Source organism: Dipodomys merriami, unplaced genomic scaffold, assembly GCF_024711535.1.
Source record: "Dipodomys merriami isolate MVZ:Mamm:240054 unplaced genomic scaffold, mDipMer1.0.p SCAF_13, whole genome shotgun sequence".
NCBI lineage: Eukaryota > Metazoa > Chordata > Mammalia > Rodentia > Heteromyidae > Dipodomys > Dipodomys merriami.
Window position 1 is genome coordinate 22,136,817 of NW_027202604.1, and position 16,251 is coordinate 22,153,067.

The 16,251-nt window shown below is 45.9% G+C and overlaps 1 protein-coding gene across 4 annotated transcripts in view; it reads right to left on the reverse strand.

Annotated features, from left to right (window-relative positions):
• Window positions 1-1,529: 1,529 nt before the first annotated feature.
• Prickle2 (prickle planar cell polarity protein 2) overlaps window positions 1,530-16,251 on the reverse strand; it is a 314,539-nt gene continuing 299,817 nt past the window's right edge. For all 4 annotated transcript variants that reach the window (XM_070018885.1, XM_070018886.1, XM_070018887.1 and 1 more), the window contains one exon: window positions 1,530-7,443. In XM_070018885.1, coding sequence (XP_069874986.1) covers window positions 6,569-7,443 — 875 coding nt within the window. In that variant the 3' untranslated portion in view covers window positions 1,530-6,568. The remainder of the gene's footprint in view (window positions 7,444-16,251) is intronic.

Consider the following 16,251-nt stretch of genomic DNA (forward strand, 5'->3'; position numbering starts at 1 on the left):
AATGGCACTATAATTAGTACTAGGCCCATGAAACAAGCATGCTGAAATATGATAATGTATTCCATTTGCTAATAGAAGTTTATTCCTCAGTAGCATTTTCCCAATCCACATGGGTTTGGTTATTCTTAAGTCTTCATTTCCTAGTGATGGTCCTTTCATTATGCTATAAATCATCTGATTATAATTCAGTGGCATGAACCCTTGACTTTGCTCTCTGTGTCTGCAGTTGATAACACTTGAAATGCTGGTAGCATCATTATGGAGGCCAAGGGCCTCAGGACTCCTTTAGATTGGAAAGAACGATTGCCAAGCTAGAAGAATGCAAAAAAGAAAAAAAAAAGATGAATTCAGCAATGAAAACTTGATCTCAGACACAGGCCCCTGTGGGATTACAGTGGAGTCCTGCCAGGCAGTAGCTCATGGTGCAGCCAAGAAGGCCACTCACCTGCTGGTTCCTGAGTGATGGGAACAGACAGATCTGAACCTTCACACAGGTCAAAGGTGGAAAGCATCCTCCCTCTTCCTCCTTCGAATTGATGGAATCAGGAATTTTAGGAACCTCTGACATTCCTTCAAAATATTTTGTGAGCACCTGTCACGTTTTAGACCCCAGAGCCAGCTGGGCTTATGAAAGGGAGAAAAGGAAACTCCCATGATGACAAGATAAATGGGAGAGACAGGCTCAGTCTCAAGAGAGTCCAGGGTAGAGGTAGCTATTTGCAACTTGCTGGGACCTGACTTTGCAGCCTAGAGGATGCATGATTAAGCCAAGACCCAGGAATGAGGACTAGTCTGCCAGGGAAAGAAGAGATTAAAAAGCCGAGTATAGGAATGTGCTTTACGTGGGCAGAACCTCAAGAGCTGCAAAGATCTAGAAGCCAGGGAGCGTCTGTGAGGAGGAACTAAAAGCTCAATTTTTTGTTGGTTGTTCCCACCATTCATTTGTCACGTGAACATCATGCCATGCTTGTCAGTAGTTAGTGTGTGCTGTGTTGTGTGTGTGGTGATGACCAAGAAGACAGAGAGAAAGTGCTAGACACGAGACCTTTTCTACCACAAAGATGCCTATTGGATTTGGGGCCTCCTAGCTACAATCCTCCCCAGTTATTTCTTACCTGACAGATGGTTACCAGCTGGTTGGAATTCATGCAGCCTGTGACATCACAGGACAAAAGGCCTCCATTGATCCTTGCAGCTCAGGAGGATAAAAGAATCTCATCTAGTTTCAGAAATGATGCTGTCCTTGGGGAGTCTGGGTATTAAGCTGAGCAGAGGCAAGGCAGGTGGGTGTGGCAGTCATGTGACCACATACCTTTGGATCCCAGGACACACAAGGGAAATGTGTGGCAACACAGAATTAACTGGCTCCAAACACCGAGCATACCAGGGTAAAGAAACTCAGAGGTCAATAACCAGGCTCCACTTCCCATAGCCACATGGTCTTTCTCATCTTTGTTGAGATGATAGATGCCAAGACCCCTTCTCCCCAAACCTGGAAGGCGAGAGAGGACTGAGGGGAAATACGGCCTTTCTTCTTTTATTCAAATTTTATTGGAAGTTTACAAATGTATTACAGACAGCAGTAAAACATCCTATCCATTTTACAGAGCACGGATCTCAGGCAAAGGGTTCAGAAGAGTCTCTGGAAGAGTCCACACCAAAGGCCCATGGCAGGCCTTAACAAACAGCTCGAGGCTCAACACAGAACACAGACTCCCGCCTGCCTAACCTTCTCAGCCCCGCTGTGATTTTGTGTATGCGAACAAAATTCAAGCAGGAGATGGGCAAAGCAGTCTGTGCAGGAAGGGGAGAAAAATAAAAGTCAAGTTTTAGTTTGCTAGAGAAAATGGAGAACTCACGAGCCTTAGAACGTTACGTGAGGCTCATGATCGAAGCAGAAGGCCTGGTGGATGGAAATGAACTAGATAGGCTGGAGGACAGATCTTATAGGTAATTGTGACCAATTTAGAAAAGCTTGGTCACCAGCCTACTGAATATTAAGGTCCAAAGGTCAGCTTGGGTAAAGGGATTTTCTCCAGGAAACTTTCAGAATGGAACTCTACTCTGGTTTTCTGTCCTGTAGAAGCCTCACATCTAAAATGTAAACATGTTTCCCAACTACTGGGACTTTTTCCTCTTCCTTTTTTTTCCCTTGAGGAAAGCTCACTCATCGGCAGGAAGTAAGCTTGTAAAATAGTACAGCTCCGGGCCAGGAGTCTTATTGTATGGGATTCTTGTGTTGATGGTGTGCTACTGGTATGGGAAAGTGGAAAAAGAATCCAACCCATTCTTGATCTTGATACTGACTTCCAACGCTGTCACAGAGCTATACTCTGGCATCTGCTAAAGGCCCAAGTGGGACAAACATCTAGGTCTCTTTAATTCTATTTCTGCTGTACCTAAAGGAAAGGACCTTTCAAAAGGTGGCAATCAGCAGTTGCCTTTGAAAGCAGGAGTGCACATTGTGGAATATTTGAGCAGAACCCATTGGAAAGCCCTGAAGGTGCCAGACAGTTGCTAATAGCAACTCTCTCGGTGTGAAATATTCAGATAACTCGTTCAGTTTTCCATTTTCTTTGGCCCTGGATTGGTCTTCCTTATAAAAAGCATTGGCATCTGTTTTCTGTTAGAGATACATAAAGAGCTCTTCTCCTTGGAATGCAAATATTTGTTCCTATTCTTGCTAGAAGGAATGATTTGATCAGGAATCAGACGGGATGTTTTAATCTCTACAAGGTGAACAGGAGACCATCCAGACCAAGAGAATGGAGCAGGAGACCAAGAAAACCTGTCCTTGTTTAGTTCAGGAGATCAGCTTCTTTTAGCATCCCACAATCTAGAGAACAGAGGAAATAGTCTCTCAATTACTGATGATGGATGCCTCTTAAATATCTGCTGTTCTCAGCAAGAGAGCTCAGGATGAAATGACAGATAAAAATCAGCTCATAAGAAGATCTGTTATCAGACAAAGAAGACCAATTGGTCTTGGCTGGTTGGAGTGTTATAAATTTTTCGAGGGCTGCGCCCTCATTTTCTGGGAGAGAATAGATACAGTAATCTATTGCTTATTATCTGCTCAGATGGCTAGGAGAACAGAGTAGGCACTAACGTTTATGCCACTACTGGTCCCAGCTGACCTCAACCACAGCTAGTAGGGCCCAAGAAGCCAAAACCTGCTGTGGGAGGAGAAGGAAAAAAAATCTTGCTGTAGTACAGAGCATCCTGCAAGAAAAAAACCTAACTGCTAGTTTGCCCATCTGATTGGAAGTAGAAAGAAATACAGAAGTGTCAGACAACCAACACCAGGTATTCTTGTTGGGCATGTGCAACTCCAGGAAGGAGAATCTGATTTTCCTCACCTTCTTGATCTTCACACTTGGGACACAGCCTAGAACTCTATAGCAGGAAGCTAGGGCCCACAGAAGCTACTCTCAATGCACGCAGGTCACTAAGACATCTTTTCATAGCACCGAGGGTACTGTGGCAGGACCATGCAAGGAATGCTCAATTCTTAATTGAGTTCTGTGGTTATGGAGTTCAGTAGCAATAAGCAGTGGGATGAACTACAAAGTTGGAGTTCTAGGCAAAAGTCATGCGGGATATCATAGGAGAGGCAGGGAAAAAAATAACCAATCAGGGCATATGAAAATGAGGAAAAAAGAATTTCTGAAAATGTCTAGAGATGAAATGATGAAGAGGTGAATACAGGCCCTACTCTACTCATGGGGGATTCCTTGGCCACAGGAACTCATGTTTAGCATGCAGAAACCAGGAGAGGACTTTAGGTCTTTGCCTCAAGAAGAGACTGCATTGAATTCTTGGGAATGAGATTCTGGGATGTTATGAGAAGGTTATCTCTTCCAGATAGAAGTCCCAATACAATGACATCTTGCCTCTCTCTATGGCATTCCTTCACTCAGTCACTCCATAAACTGGCCTTCTGCTACTGATGCTCCCAATAAGGTGCCTGGGCTGATTTGGGGTGGGAAGAGATCTGCAGTGGTGGAGAAGAAGGCCAACTTGCTTGTAGGCACTTTGACCTTGGGGTCTGTACCTCCTTATATGCTAAGCTGTGGCCAGGATGACTCCTAATGTTCTGTACCACTAGATCTAAACTTACTTAACCTTCATATCCCTTTGGTTCTGATTTTAGATCAGTTTCTTGGCCACCTTCTCCTTTCTGCAGATAGAGGAGTTCTAGCTTTATTTAAGAAACACAGGAGCTACTCTGGGAAGGACAAAGATAGAAATCAACTTTTACTGGGAGAATTTCATTCATTGCATCCGAGGCCATAGATAACAGACATTGTTTCAACCATAAAATGATCTTACTTTCTCCCACTCTCTCATTCTCTCCCTTTTTCCCCCCTGTACACACATTTTTTATTCTGACTAACCAAGAAACTCCAGCTTGGACTCACCCAATGTCTATCAGAAACCGGCCACTGTAGTAGCATGGTGCAGTGAATGATTTCTTAGTCAGTTTGCCGAGCAGTTTACAAACTTACTATACAACAGAATAAAGTTAATTCTCCAGAGGTTTGGATAATTAATGTAGCATTTAGATATGAAGATAGCATGCGGAAAACAGCCACAACCAACATTTGCATTGCTTTTTTTGTTTTTAAAGAAAAACATTAGTGACAATGACAAATGTCTTATTAATACCTGAAGAGCAATTTTTTTTTAATACATCCTGAATAGGGTGCCATCACTACATCCTTTACAACCTTCCTTCTGCCAGACCCATTTGGGATGGTGTCTGTAAAGCCACTTTTCCCATTCCTTAGAAAATACTAGAAAATGTTAACTATTATACTGAACAGAGACCATGCTCACCTCACCACAGCAGATGGCCACTGAGACACACCAGGTACCACGGGGACAGCATAGCTCACTAAAGGTGGGTCCTCCGATGGATTATTTCAACCACCACAATCCACTAAGGGGAGGAGGAGAATGGACAGAAGGCAAGCGCTTCATCTGGAGACTGAAGCAAGGCAGGAAGTTTTTATTTTACTATATAAACAGCATAACCATTCAGTGTCACCTTAATGCAAACTCACTTGTAAGCCCATTTCTGTCTGATCAACAGTCCTCAAGGTTCCAAATGGAAATCTTCCTTTCAGAGGGGTCAGATTTTTTTCCAGGTGGTCACCCTGAAATCTTAGCCACGTGGCCCTCCTGAGACGCGAGCCAGTCACCCTGGTTATTTAAAACTTACTAAGGGACCCTCTTGATAAGCAATGGCGGGGTGTTGACAGTGGTGGTCACCTCTTTTTCACTTACTCTCCAGAAGTTTCTCCCTGAACGTCCTTCCTTCTTCATAATTCCCTTCCACATCGACCCTGACCTGCTTTCTGTTCTTTCTCCACGATTAACAGACAACACACCGTGACTCCTGGAGCCCCCCTAGAACTTCCCAGTCCCTCCTTTGCCAACGCCCAAGTTCATTTGCTATGAGGACCACGAGTGGTCAGGCTAAGGCAGCAGCTGTGTCTGCCTTGGAAAAGGAAAGCAGATAATACAATCCAGGAAACATGAGCACCAGAAAAGAATGCCACATTCAGAACAACGTCATGCTGACAAGCACAGAACGGCACCACTCACGGTCACTTTGATTGTCCCCAAGAGGACAGATAAACATTAAACAACTTCAATGTCCCCAGCAGGGATGGCATTTCCCACAGAACTGTACTGACACTGGTTGTTTTTTCTTTTTTTTTCTAATTGGCAAAAGTTACATTTGCAATAATAATAATAATATTTTTTACTATCACTCTGTAGAGAATAAATTCTACTAAGAAGGGAAGGGGCTTACGGATAGTTCCTTAAAATGGAATAGAGCATAAAATGATTTGGATAGAATTAAGGTGTTTTTTTTTTCTTTTGTTCGTTTGTCTCAGCTACAAAAAGCCAATTGAATATACTCCTTTGAAAAAGGTCTCACTGACAAGTAACAAATTTGGATAGGAAAAAAAAAAAAAGGAACGAAAAGAAAGAGGTGGTTCTGGGCCACCTTTGGCTATTATTCCAAGACCATGTTGGACAGGCATGCAAGTCCCCACTGAGTCCTACGATATAGAAATCCCTTTGATATTACAAAATACAAAAATATTATTTTTATCAGAACTCTCCATTTACATTTGCATTTACAATGGACATGTAAATAACTTAATGGGGGGGGGTCCTGGTTAATAAACAAATTACTTACTGGGGTGGGACGGGGCTGTGGGGGGGGGGAGAAGAGGAAAGTCCTAAAAGTCAAGAGAACCAGAAAAGACACCACAAGCAAGTGAGAAACCATGTGCCATCTCCTGGGCCGTCCGTTCCATAGACCCTCGTGGGCAGGGACCCAGGGCCCACTGCGGTTCCAAAGTGAAATGTGCAAAGAATATTGAACATGCCGAGAAATGTGGACTATCTACCCTCGTCTCTAATCGTCTGGAAGCAGGTTCCCCTTCCTCCCCCATAAGCAACCTCCCCCCCAAAAAAGCTCCAACGATCCCAAACAGTGCAACTCTCCACAGGTACATTCTCAGCTCCCTGCCCCATCCCTCCCGACCCATTAAGAAATGATACAGTTTTTGCTCTTCTGTCTTTTCCTGCTGTGCAGCTGTCCTCTGCCCGCTAACGTGGAGGACTTGGGGCCCCCGTACGAGCTGTATTTATGCAGCAGCTCGTCACTGGTGACATAGCGCAGGCGCGCGGGCTGAGGAATGGGTTCTCCCAAGAAGTAGCCTTCGTTGTCGGACTCGGAGGAGGAGGAGCAGGTGGAGCACCAGTCGTACTCGGTGAAGTAGGGTCCCCATCGCTCCCCAAAGGCGTTCTGCAGAGCCAGGTCCGACACAGTCCGTGGGCACTGGCCATACAGGTCCCTCCGGGACCCCTGGCCCAGGCTTTCCTGGAAGCTGCGCTGGCGCATGAATTGGTCATAATCGTCCCTGGCTCGCAGCGGCGGCCTTTCTTTCAACCTGGAGATGGCCTCGCGCTCGCTGGCCAGGTGCAGGGCGTTGTCCGAGCGCGAGCGCCGGCTGCGCCTGGAGCGGTGAGGACGGAAGCGCCGGGCGTCCTCTCGGGAGGTGTTTCTCCTCCGGGTGCGCTCGCTCATGGGCTGGAGTCGCACGCCTTCCTGGCCCGGGAGCTTACCGCTCGCCATGCCCCCGTCAAAATCGAAGCTCTGATGCAGCCGTCCGTGGGACTGCAGGTCACGGTAGCCCAGGGGGTTGCCCAGCTGGTGCAGCCCGCCCTCCATCTCCTGGTACTGCTGGGCCGACAGCAGGCTGCGCACCGATTCCGCGCTGCGGAACTGCATGGATGAGTTCAGGGTGCCCATGTTGCTCAGCTTCTCCGAGACGTTCATGCCCGAGTCCTTGCTGAGGTCCGGCATGGAGAACCGAGACAGGTGCTCCTGGCGCTTGGCACCACCTTCAGTGGAGAGGCCTGGAGAGAGAGGAGACACAAAAGGAGGGAGGGAGGGAGAAGAAGGGGGTGGGAAGAAGGGAGGGAGAGAGAACCAATGGAGTTAATACAAATGTACAGTAAGGGGCGCGTGGGGTGGACTCTTTTGATCTCTAGCACTTTGTGCAATGCACAAAGTCTTTGGCAGATGCTGTATGTGTGTGTGTGGGGGGGGGGGGGTTCTGTCTTCCCCCTAATGGGGCAGACAACAAGACACATGCTTACCCAAAGAGATGAGCTTTCCCAGTTCCTCCAAATGCTCCCTGGGGAATGAACAGCCCATGTACCTCTAATGCAGGTGTTTTCTCTGCTCGCCAAGTGTTTCAGTGACCTCTCTGATTCTAAGGATGCATACGAAGTTCTACGTTTTTGGATGAAGAAATGTTGACGTTTACAGACTGGACCGTGCCTGAACTCTTCCTGATACCCAGAGCCTATGATCTAGTTGTCATTCTCCAGCAGCTCACTTCTTCCTTCATCAGCCTGCAGCAGTTTCCTGCATGGCCCGTGTCCCCAAGTGGCCGGTGACCCCAAATGTCTAGGGCACTAAGTGACTCTCTAAGTGGAGACAAAGAGATATTAACTCTCTTGGCTCACAAAGGGAGTGGCTGTTGTGGGGTTATAAATGGGTCCATAGCAGCTAGATGATGGGAAGGGAACTGATATACCCTCCATCCCCTAGGGAGACACTTTTAAAATTAAGCCAGTGACTCTGCTCATCTCTTAAGAGAGGTGCACCAAGCAGGCACCAGTGGCTCATACTTGTAATCTTAGCTACTCAGGAGGCTGAGATCTGAGGATCACGGTTTGAAGCCATGAAAGTCCACCAGACTCTTATCTCCAATAAACTACCAAAAATCCAGAAGTGGAGCTGTGGCTCAAATGGTACAGTGCCAGCCTTGAGCACAAAAGCTCAGGGATAGCAACCCTTGAGTCCTGGGTTCAAGCCCCAGGACCAACATGAGACGGAGAGAAACGGAGAGAGGAGAGGGGAGGGGCTATACTCCCATTTCCTATGTGCTGTCAAATGAGCTCCCAGCAACCCAGAGATAAAAGCCATTCACAAGGATGGAGGAGACCAAGCAGACTCAGTGACTTGCTTTACTCACTTTACGGCAGGGCGAGGAAACTCCTGACCAATAGACATGTATATTTCTTGTATGCTTCTTGCTGGCTGCCTGTGGACCTCCACCTGCACTGATAATTCTGTTTAGCCCTCAAATAATGTTCTAAATATCCAAATGTCATTTGGCAGACAAAAGGTTCTCCATGCTCATGAGACACTAAAGATTGGGCAAGATGGCAAAACTCTAACATCTCCACTTACTACAAAGGAAAAGGTTCAGCAATTTTGCCATTTCTGATTACAGGCAGCCAGACTTCAGATATCAATGTCCTACTGACCCTTGTCTCTGATGAATCCTGCCTCTCCTGCCGGAAGCAATGTCACAAGCACTTACTTGGCAATATCTACCTCCTGCAGAGGTAGTTGGATTGTGGTTCAAGGCCAAAGCATGAGACCCTATCTGGAACATAACTATGCAAAAAATAAAAAATAAAAAAGGACTGCGATATCACTCAAGCAGTAGAGCTTAGCAAGGGTGAGCTCTAAGTTCAAAACCCCAGTGCTACTCAAGTAAAGAAGAGGAATTAAAAACAAAATTATGGTTACAGCCGCAGGGTGCAATGCTTTTCAATTCTAAGCAAAATTCAAAAATGCCTGGAGAAAGCATTGGTTGCTATGACTGGGATGGGTGCTACCAGCACCTTGTAGGCAGATCCAGATGCTGTTAAGCATCTGCACAGGACAACTCCACCCTCACCCAAGTCAGTGACACAATGACATCTATAGAATATGAGAACGAACTCCAACACAAAGCACCGTGGATGAGTCTCACAGACGATGCAGAGGAGCACAAAGAGAGCAGATGCTCTAAAACTCCATTCACATGAGGCTCAGGAGCAAACTGAGGCTGTCTATGCTGACGGATGTCGGGGCAGGAGGCATGAGCAGAACTCCCAGGGCTGGAACTGAGCTCTACAGCTGAATTTGGATGGAGGATATCGAAGGACATGTGAGTGTAAATCTTGCTGAGTGTAGAGGGGGTGGGCAGTACTGGGATTTAAACCCATTGCTTTGTATTTATTACTTAGGTGTTCTACCACTTGAACTATTCCTCCACTTGCTTTTACCTTTGTTATATTTTTAGAATAGGTTCTCAGGTGTATACCCAGGCTAGCCTGGACTGTGATCTGCCTATTTATTTTTCCTGTGTAGCTAGGCTGCTAGGTGTGTGCCTGTGACTAGCTATTGATTGAGATGGGGGGTCATGTTTGTGCCCAGACTGGCTTAGGATGCCTCTCCTCCCATGATTACAGGAGGCATGAACCACTGGCACCTGGCATGAGCTGTATCTTCAATAATTTGTTTGCCTCCTTTTATGGAAGCGATCCTTAGTAAAACTGTCTGAAAGCAAAGTGATACTTGTGGAAGAATCACATTTTTTAAATGGAAATATCTACCAATAAAACTACAGCGATCCTTATGTATTCACAGGGGAGTGGCTCTAGGATCCCCTGAAATACCAAAATTCACAGGTGTGAAGTCAGTCATAGAAGGCCCAGACACATCTTTCCCTTATACCGTAAGTCATCTCTACATGACTCAATGCCTAATGCAACCTGGATACACCACAAGCCATTGCTCTACTGTCTTGTGCAGGAATAATGACAAGCAGAAGGATGTACATGTTCTCCACAGATGCAACCCTGTTCCATCTGAGGCTGGTTGCATCCGCAGACATGGACCTGTCTGGAGGGAGGCCCGAGTGCATCTGGCTAAGCATCACACACACCCATGAAGTTATTCTATCCTATTTCATTCCTGACCCCATCGTCAGGGTAAAAGGAGTCCGCTCTTCCAAGTCCTGCTTCTCTTGTTGCTTATCTGTAACGTACAACTCATAAAAGCTGATTTATGGTCATCTAATCACTTCCAGAGCCTCCCCAACCTGACCAGGAAGAGATGATGATGAATGAATACACAGAGTGGATGAACTCTAGTAAGGATGGGGGAAAAAAATCTTCCAAATCACATGGAGAAACAAGCGCTCTCTAGGTGGATACCATGATCTTGGCTGGACTTTCCACCCAAGCTCTTTAGTGGAACCAAATCGATGTTAGCATCAACAATCCAGCCTGTGCTATAAACTTCCAGACATGAGTTTTTGCTGCACCTGCCTGCTGTCAGCCTGGGCAGTGAAGCCTTTCTGACGACATGGTGCACGCAGAGGGAAATGTGAAGGAACAGCTCCCATTGTACGCCTCCAAAACTGTCCTTCTGCATCTCCCAGGAGAAGAAAAGTACTTTGGCAGGAGCAGAAAGACTCTCTGCTCAAGCCCAGGGTCTATGATCAGTTTTCCCTGGAGGAAATCTAGTCTCCTGGAGGATGAAGAAGAGATTGTAAACTTTACCTTTCCTGGGAGAAAGAGGTTTCCTATGATTCATTAACTTACATTTTCCTCCCAGTCTTATTGCTTGCAGGGACATGAATAGAAAGGTTAATGTTGCTCAAAGATGAGCAATAAGTGTGTACTTGCCTCTAAAAAGGGTGGTTCTCTAGTTAACTTTTTTTTATTGGTAAAACCCAGCGTCTTTACATGCAGATCTCAGATCTCAAGGCTCTACGTGACTTGGCTCCTTTCTCTCTCTCTCTCCCTCCCCCCTCCCACATCCTATCCAGAATTGTCAGCTCCATACTGTCCCTCACCTACTGTGCTTCAGACATGCTTAGAGTCCAACACACCAACCAGTGCATTGCTCACCTCCTTGAGAAAACTCGCTCCTCTGGTTGACTGACATCTCTGGCACTAAGATTGGCTCTCAGGTGGAACTTTCTCAGGGGTGCCATACCACGTCTTTAAAGTAGCAAAAGTAGCTAGCTGTTTATGAGCTACCCAGCTACTCTTGTACTTGACTTTTTTTTTTTAAGCTACCCACTTGTCTTATTTGATTACATCTCAGCATAAATGTATAGTTGAATGAATCTATGTGGGAGCAGAAATTGTGTCCCTGGCTTTCTGTACTCTTATAGCACTCCTTCAACACGCAACAGATATTTCCAGAATAAAGACAAATGAATCCTCATGCTACCCAGAGTTGGATAAAGCAAAGTGCTCTGAGATCCACACTGGGTCAGATTTAGATCCCAGATAAAGAGATTCCAAACACCAGGAATAAAATACTGTGATCACACTTGCCAATCACAGGGTCTCTGCAGATCATTACAGGGTCCCCCACCAAGTGGGGCTTCTCTAATTTGAAAGCTGAGGAAGGTATAGTTTCTAATTAGCTCCCTGAGCTGCAAAAAGTGTTTCGATCTGATTAACCACAGCCCGGGAGATCCACTGGAGTTAACAGCCTCAAGGTTCCCAAGATGGAATTATGTTATCACATAACAGTTCACACCCTAATCCGAGCTATACTCTCTTCTTCCCTAATTATGCACAAGCGCTGGACAGCCACCTCCTGGTGGGGGGTTGTGGAGCAATGTCTAAATGCTTATCATCAAATGAGTATAAAACAGTATCTAAGCTTTACAGTGGCTGTGATATAGTACGTCCTACAGTTTGTTATTTTGTTTTACCTTTGTTTCCCTGGCTAGACTATAACAGAAGGCCAGAACAAACTTGCCTGAAAAACCTCAATAAAAGTATGCTCCAAGAATTTAACACCTAGTCATGAATAAATAAAAACAAATACTTGAGTGTCATGATTCTATTCATGGATATAAGAAATATGATCCACACAGTAATATTCTCCTGGCTATGAGCAACTATTGCCGATTTGTCTCCAAACTGTGGCTAGGCTGGTGATTTATTTCTTTCTTTACACACACTCACTGTGAAAATACTGAAAATCTATAGTCTCATCAAATAGGGCTCCAAAACACCCATCCGCTCTCTTGTAATAAATGCATTTTCCTTGCCACTTGAGCCACGGTATGTGGCTCACGGAGAGCTCCAGAGGGCTCTGGCTGGGATGCTGTCTGATCCCACCTTAGAACTGGCATGCTCGGTAGCCTGATGGCAGGAGAGCCAGAAACAACAAGGAAACAAAAGATTTCAGGCCTTTTCCTCTTCATGGAACTCTGCTTTCTTCGTAGACAGATGGGTTTTCCTGTCCAAATAATGAAGTCTTTGAAAGGGTTTGGTGGTGACCGCAGAGTTAAGGGCCTTGATTTATTCTTATCCCAGGGGTCTAGGGGACTACGGGGCTACACAGACGTTCATGTACCACACAGATGTGTGTGGCTTTCTTTCCGCAGACCCACTGGCCTTGCTCCAGCGAGGAGAGGTCAGCATCCAATTTAGCTTACCATTCTCTGTGGTTCAACTGTCAATTTCCCAGTACAGCTGGGATGCTTTAAGTGACAGCAGCATTTCTGTCTGAGCTATGTCCCCTTCTCTACCCAGAGGAGAACACACAGAATCTGTCAGTGAGAAAAAAAAAATCGATGTCCTTTAAAGAAAGCCCAGGATCTGATGGAAAAGAAAGGGGATCTTTGCTATATCCCCCTCCCCCCACCGACTGACTCTGAGCTCTTGAAGCAGGCATGCACACAAGACCAGAAACAAGAAAACAGACTTAAATTTAAAGGCAGCCCTGTGGGCACAGTGTTCTGTTCTTTATTTATTATCCTGTCTTGTCCCACGTCTTAAAAAAAAATAAGAATGGTATGGGGAAGACCGAGAGCTCTCTGCCAACTTAAAAGATGCATCTACAGTTCACATTTTTGTGCAGGGAAAGAAATAGAATCTCTCCTCCTTGCCCTCTGGACATTTTCTCTCATACAGATGATCTAGCTTCTTTTCAGCCAAGTTTCTCCAGCATGCTTTTTAGCCTCTCTCTCTCTCTCTCTCTCTGCTGAACCAGAGACCTGAAGAAATAGGAATTATTTTAAAGTGGGTCTACATGGAGACATATGCTGGAGCTATTTAGAACAGGGGTTTGCAAAGGACTGCCTGGGGAGGGGGTGGGGTGTGTCAAATCTATCTCACTGTCTCTTTTTATAAAGTTTGATTGGAGCACAGCCATGCCCACTTAGTTGTATATCACCCGGCATTGCTTTCCAAAGTTGAAGAATTGTGGGAAAGACTTGTGTGAGGCTAAAATACCCTTACCTGCTGCCCCTTTATGGAATGGAAGATCATCGTCCGGTTTTAGCACTGCAGTCAAGTCTAGACCCTTCAGGGTTATCTCAGACCATGCAAGAAGGGTTTTGAGGTACCATGTTGTGTGTGTGGAGGGGGGAGGGTACCTAGTTTGATGCCTGGGGACCTTTATTCCAACCAAGTCAACTGATTGCATCAACATGCTGAACTTCAAATTGGCTACAGCTGGAGAGAAAGCCATGTGGGCACCGAAGCCGAAACACTACCACGTGTTTCTTGATGATGAGGTGTGGAATGGTTCAAACTGAGTTTGACAGGAAAGGCTGGGGGGGGGGGGAGAGAGAGGAAAGTGAGACTGTGAACACAGAAAAGTCTCTGCTACTCAGATAGCATCTGGGGACCAGAGCAAAAAGAAAAAATAAAAGTCCCTGCTACTCATCCATCTGTGCACCAGCTCAACAGCATGGCCTGGAGACCCAGGCAGTGAGCAGACTCGCTACATGGGAACCGGCACTTGAATGAGATCCCTGGAAAATCCCACGCTCATGAGAGGGTTGGAAAAAAGTCACTACACAGGACATCTTCCTTTGCAACTTGTAGTGTTTCTACCCCAAGAAACCTCACCTTAATGGTCTCGGAGACTCAAATGGTCTCGGAGACTCAGGGTGGAGATCTCAAACTAGCAGAAGTCTACGTGAGAATTTGCTTTGGCCTTACACCAGCCCCCATGCCACTTTCTAGAATCTATTAGCCCAAGTGAGTGAGCAGAACAAACTGGATTCTTGGCTCAGGCAAGACCTGACTACAGAAAACAAAGCTAAACGTCCCTCCCCCAATCATCTTAGTGGTGGAGTCGGGAGACCCATTTAGTTTCTCCAGAGATGGTTGACAAAGCCCTGCTCCTTCTAGGCACTGTATGAGTCCAGCTGTGAACCTGGGAGATGACACCTCACAACCATGCTCAGAGCAGGGAACAAGCCCTAGGAAGGGAAGCCCAGGGCACTGGGGGAGCAGCCATCTAAAGAGGTGATGGCCAAGAACTCAGAACTAAAGGGCAAGGAGGAACCAGCCAAGGAAGGACAGGGTGGAACAGGCACATTCGGTACCAGAGAAAGTTCCACACACCCTAAGAAGTAGCAGGAGGGCAGAAGGGAAATGGCAAGGCTGAAGTGAACAGCAGCCCAAACAAACTTCTTCTTGGGCCCCTCTGAGTTTGGAGAGTAGTCTTCATGGACACACAGATGACTTCATAAAGCCTTCTGCAGGGCTGGGCATGGTGGGGCCTACCTATAATCCCAGCAGTTGGAAGGCAGAGGTAGGAAGAAGGTGACGTCAAGGCCCCTGTGGGCCACATCTAAGGAACAACAAGAGGAATGCAAATGAAGAACTCCAGCTGTGGATGTCACCTTCCAGTTCTGTGCCTTGGTTTCCCCCAATGGCACCATAAGGGGGTGAAGGCATTAACTGAGCCATTACACAGAGAACTCAGAGCAGAGTGGTTGTACCAAGTGACACAACATTCAACTTCCCTATTGTCCCTCACCCCAGATTTGTTATGTTTGAACATTTGTATATATGATGCTACACATGCACTTTTTCAATTGGCTAACAGGGAGCGGGGATAACCTGTCTGTCCAGTCATGTGGCACTTCCCCCTATATCTGGCCCTCTGTCCTGTAAACAGAGGAGAAGAGAACATGACTGCAGTGCCAATATTCAGAGACCTGGGGGACAGGAGACAAAGGCAGAAAAGCCTGTCTACTGCCACATGCCAGGCCCTCACCAATGAGAGCCATTCACAAGTCCTTTGCATGTTGTGGATAAATGAGGTGCTGTCACAACTACAATGAAGTAGAAGAGGCCAGACACAAAACAACAGTTACATTTAAATATCAACTTACATAAGGAATATCCAAGCCCACCTATGCTGCTGGATGTCATGAAGAGGGCGGCTTTGGAGATGGGGTGGGGGGAGAAGGAAGTGGGGAGAAAATATTTGTGGAATTGTTAGGGTACTTGTCATGGTCTATTACTTCTTGGTTCCGGACATGGTATCGTGACTATACGAATTCAGATTTGCAGTGTGTGACTTATACATGATTCTCTTATGCATCTGTAAGTTGTTTATTTAAAATGACCCCCAAGAGGAGCAGAATGTGCCCATGGCGATTTAAAAGGTGAATAGAGACAGCCTACTCCCCCAACCCTAATACACACACAATTGGATAGCATGTCTATGTAACATAGCTCAAACTGGTGGCCAATATACTACACTTGGTTTGGTTGGAAGGATTACATTTCCTTCTCATTCATTCATTCATTCATTCATTTGTGCTAAACCTTGACCTTCATAGATAGCTTCATGTAGTCTAAGCAAGCACATTGCCACTGATCTCCAACTCTAGCTCTTTTCTTTCCTTCCTTCCTTCCTTCCTTCTCTTCATTCCTTCATTCCCTCTCTTCCTTCTTCCCTCCCTCCCTTTCTCTATCTTCTTTTCTTTCCTTTTTTTTCTGTTACTGGGCTTGAACTTGGCCTGGGCACTATATTTGAGCTTTTTTGCTCAAGGCTGGCACTCTACCACTTGAGCCACAGTTCTACCTCTGTTTTTTTTGTTG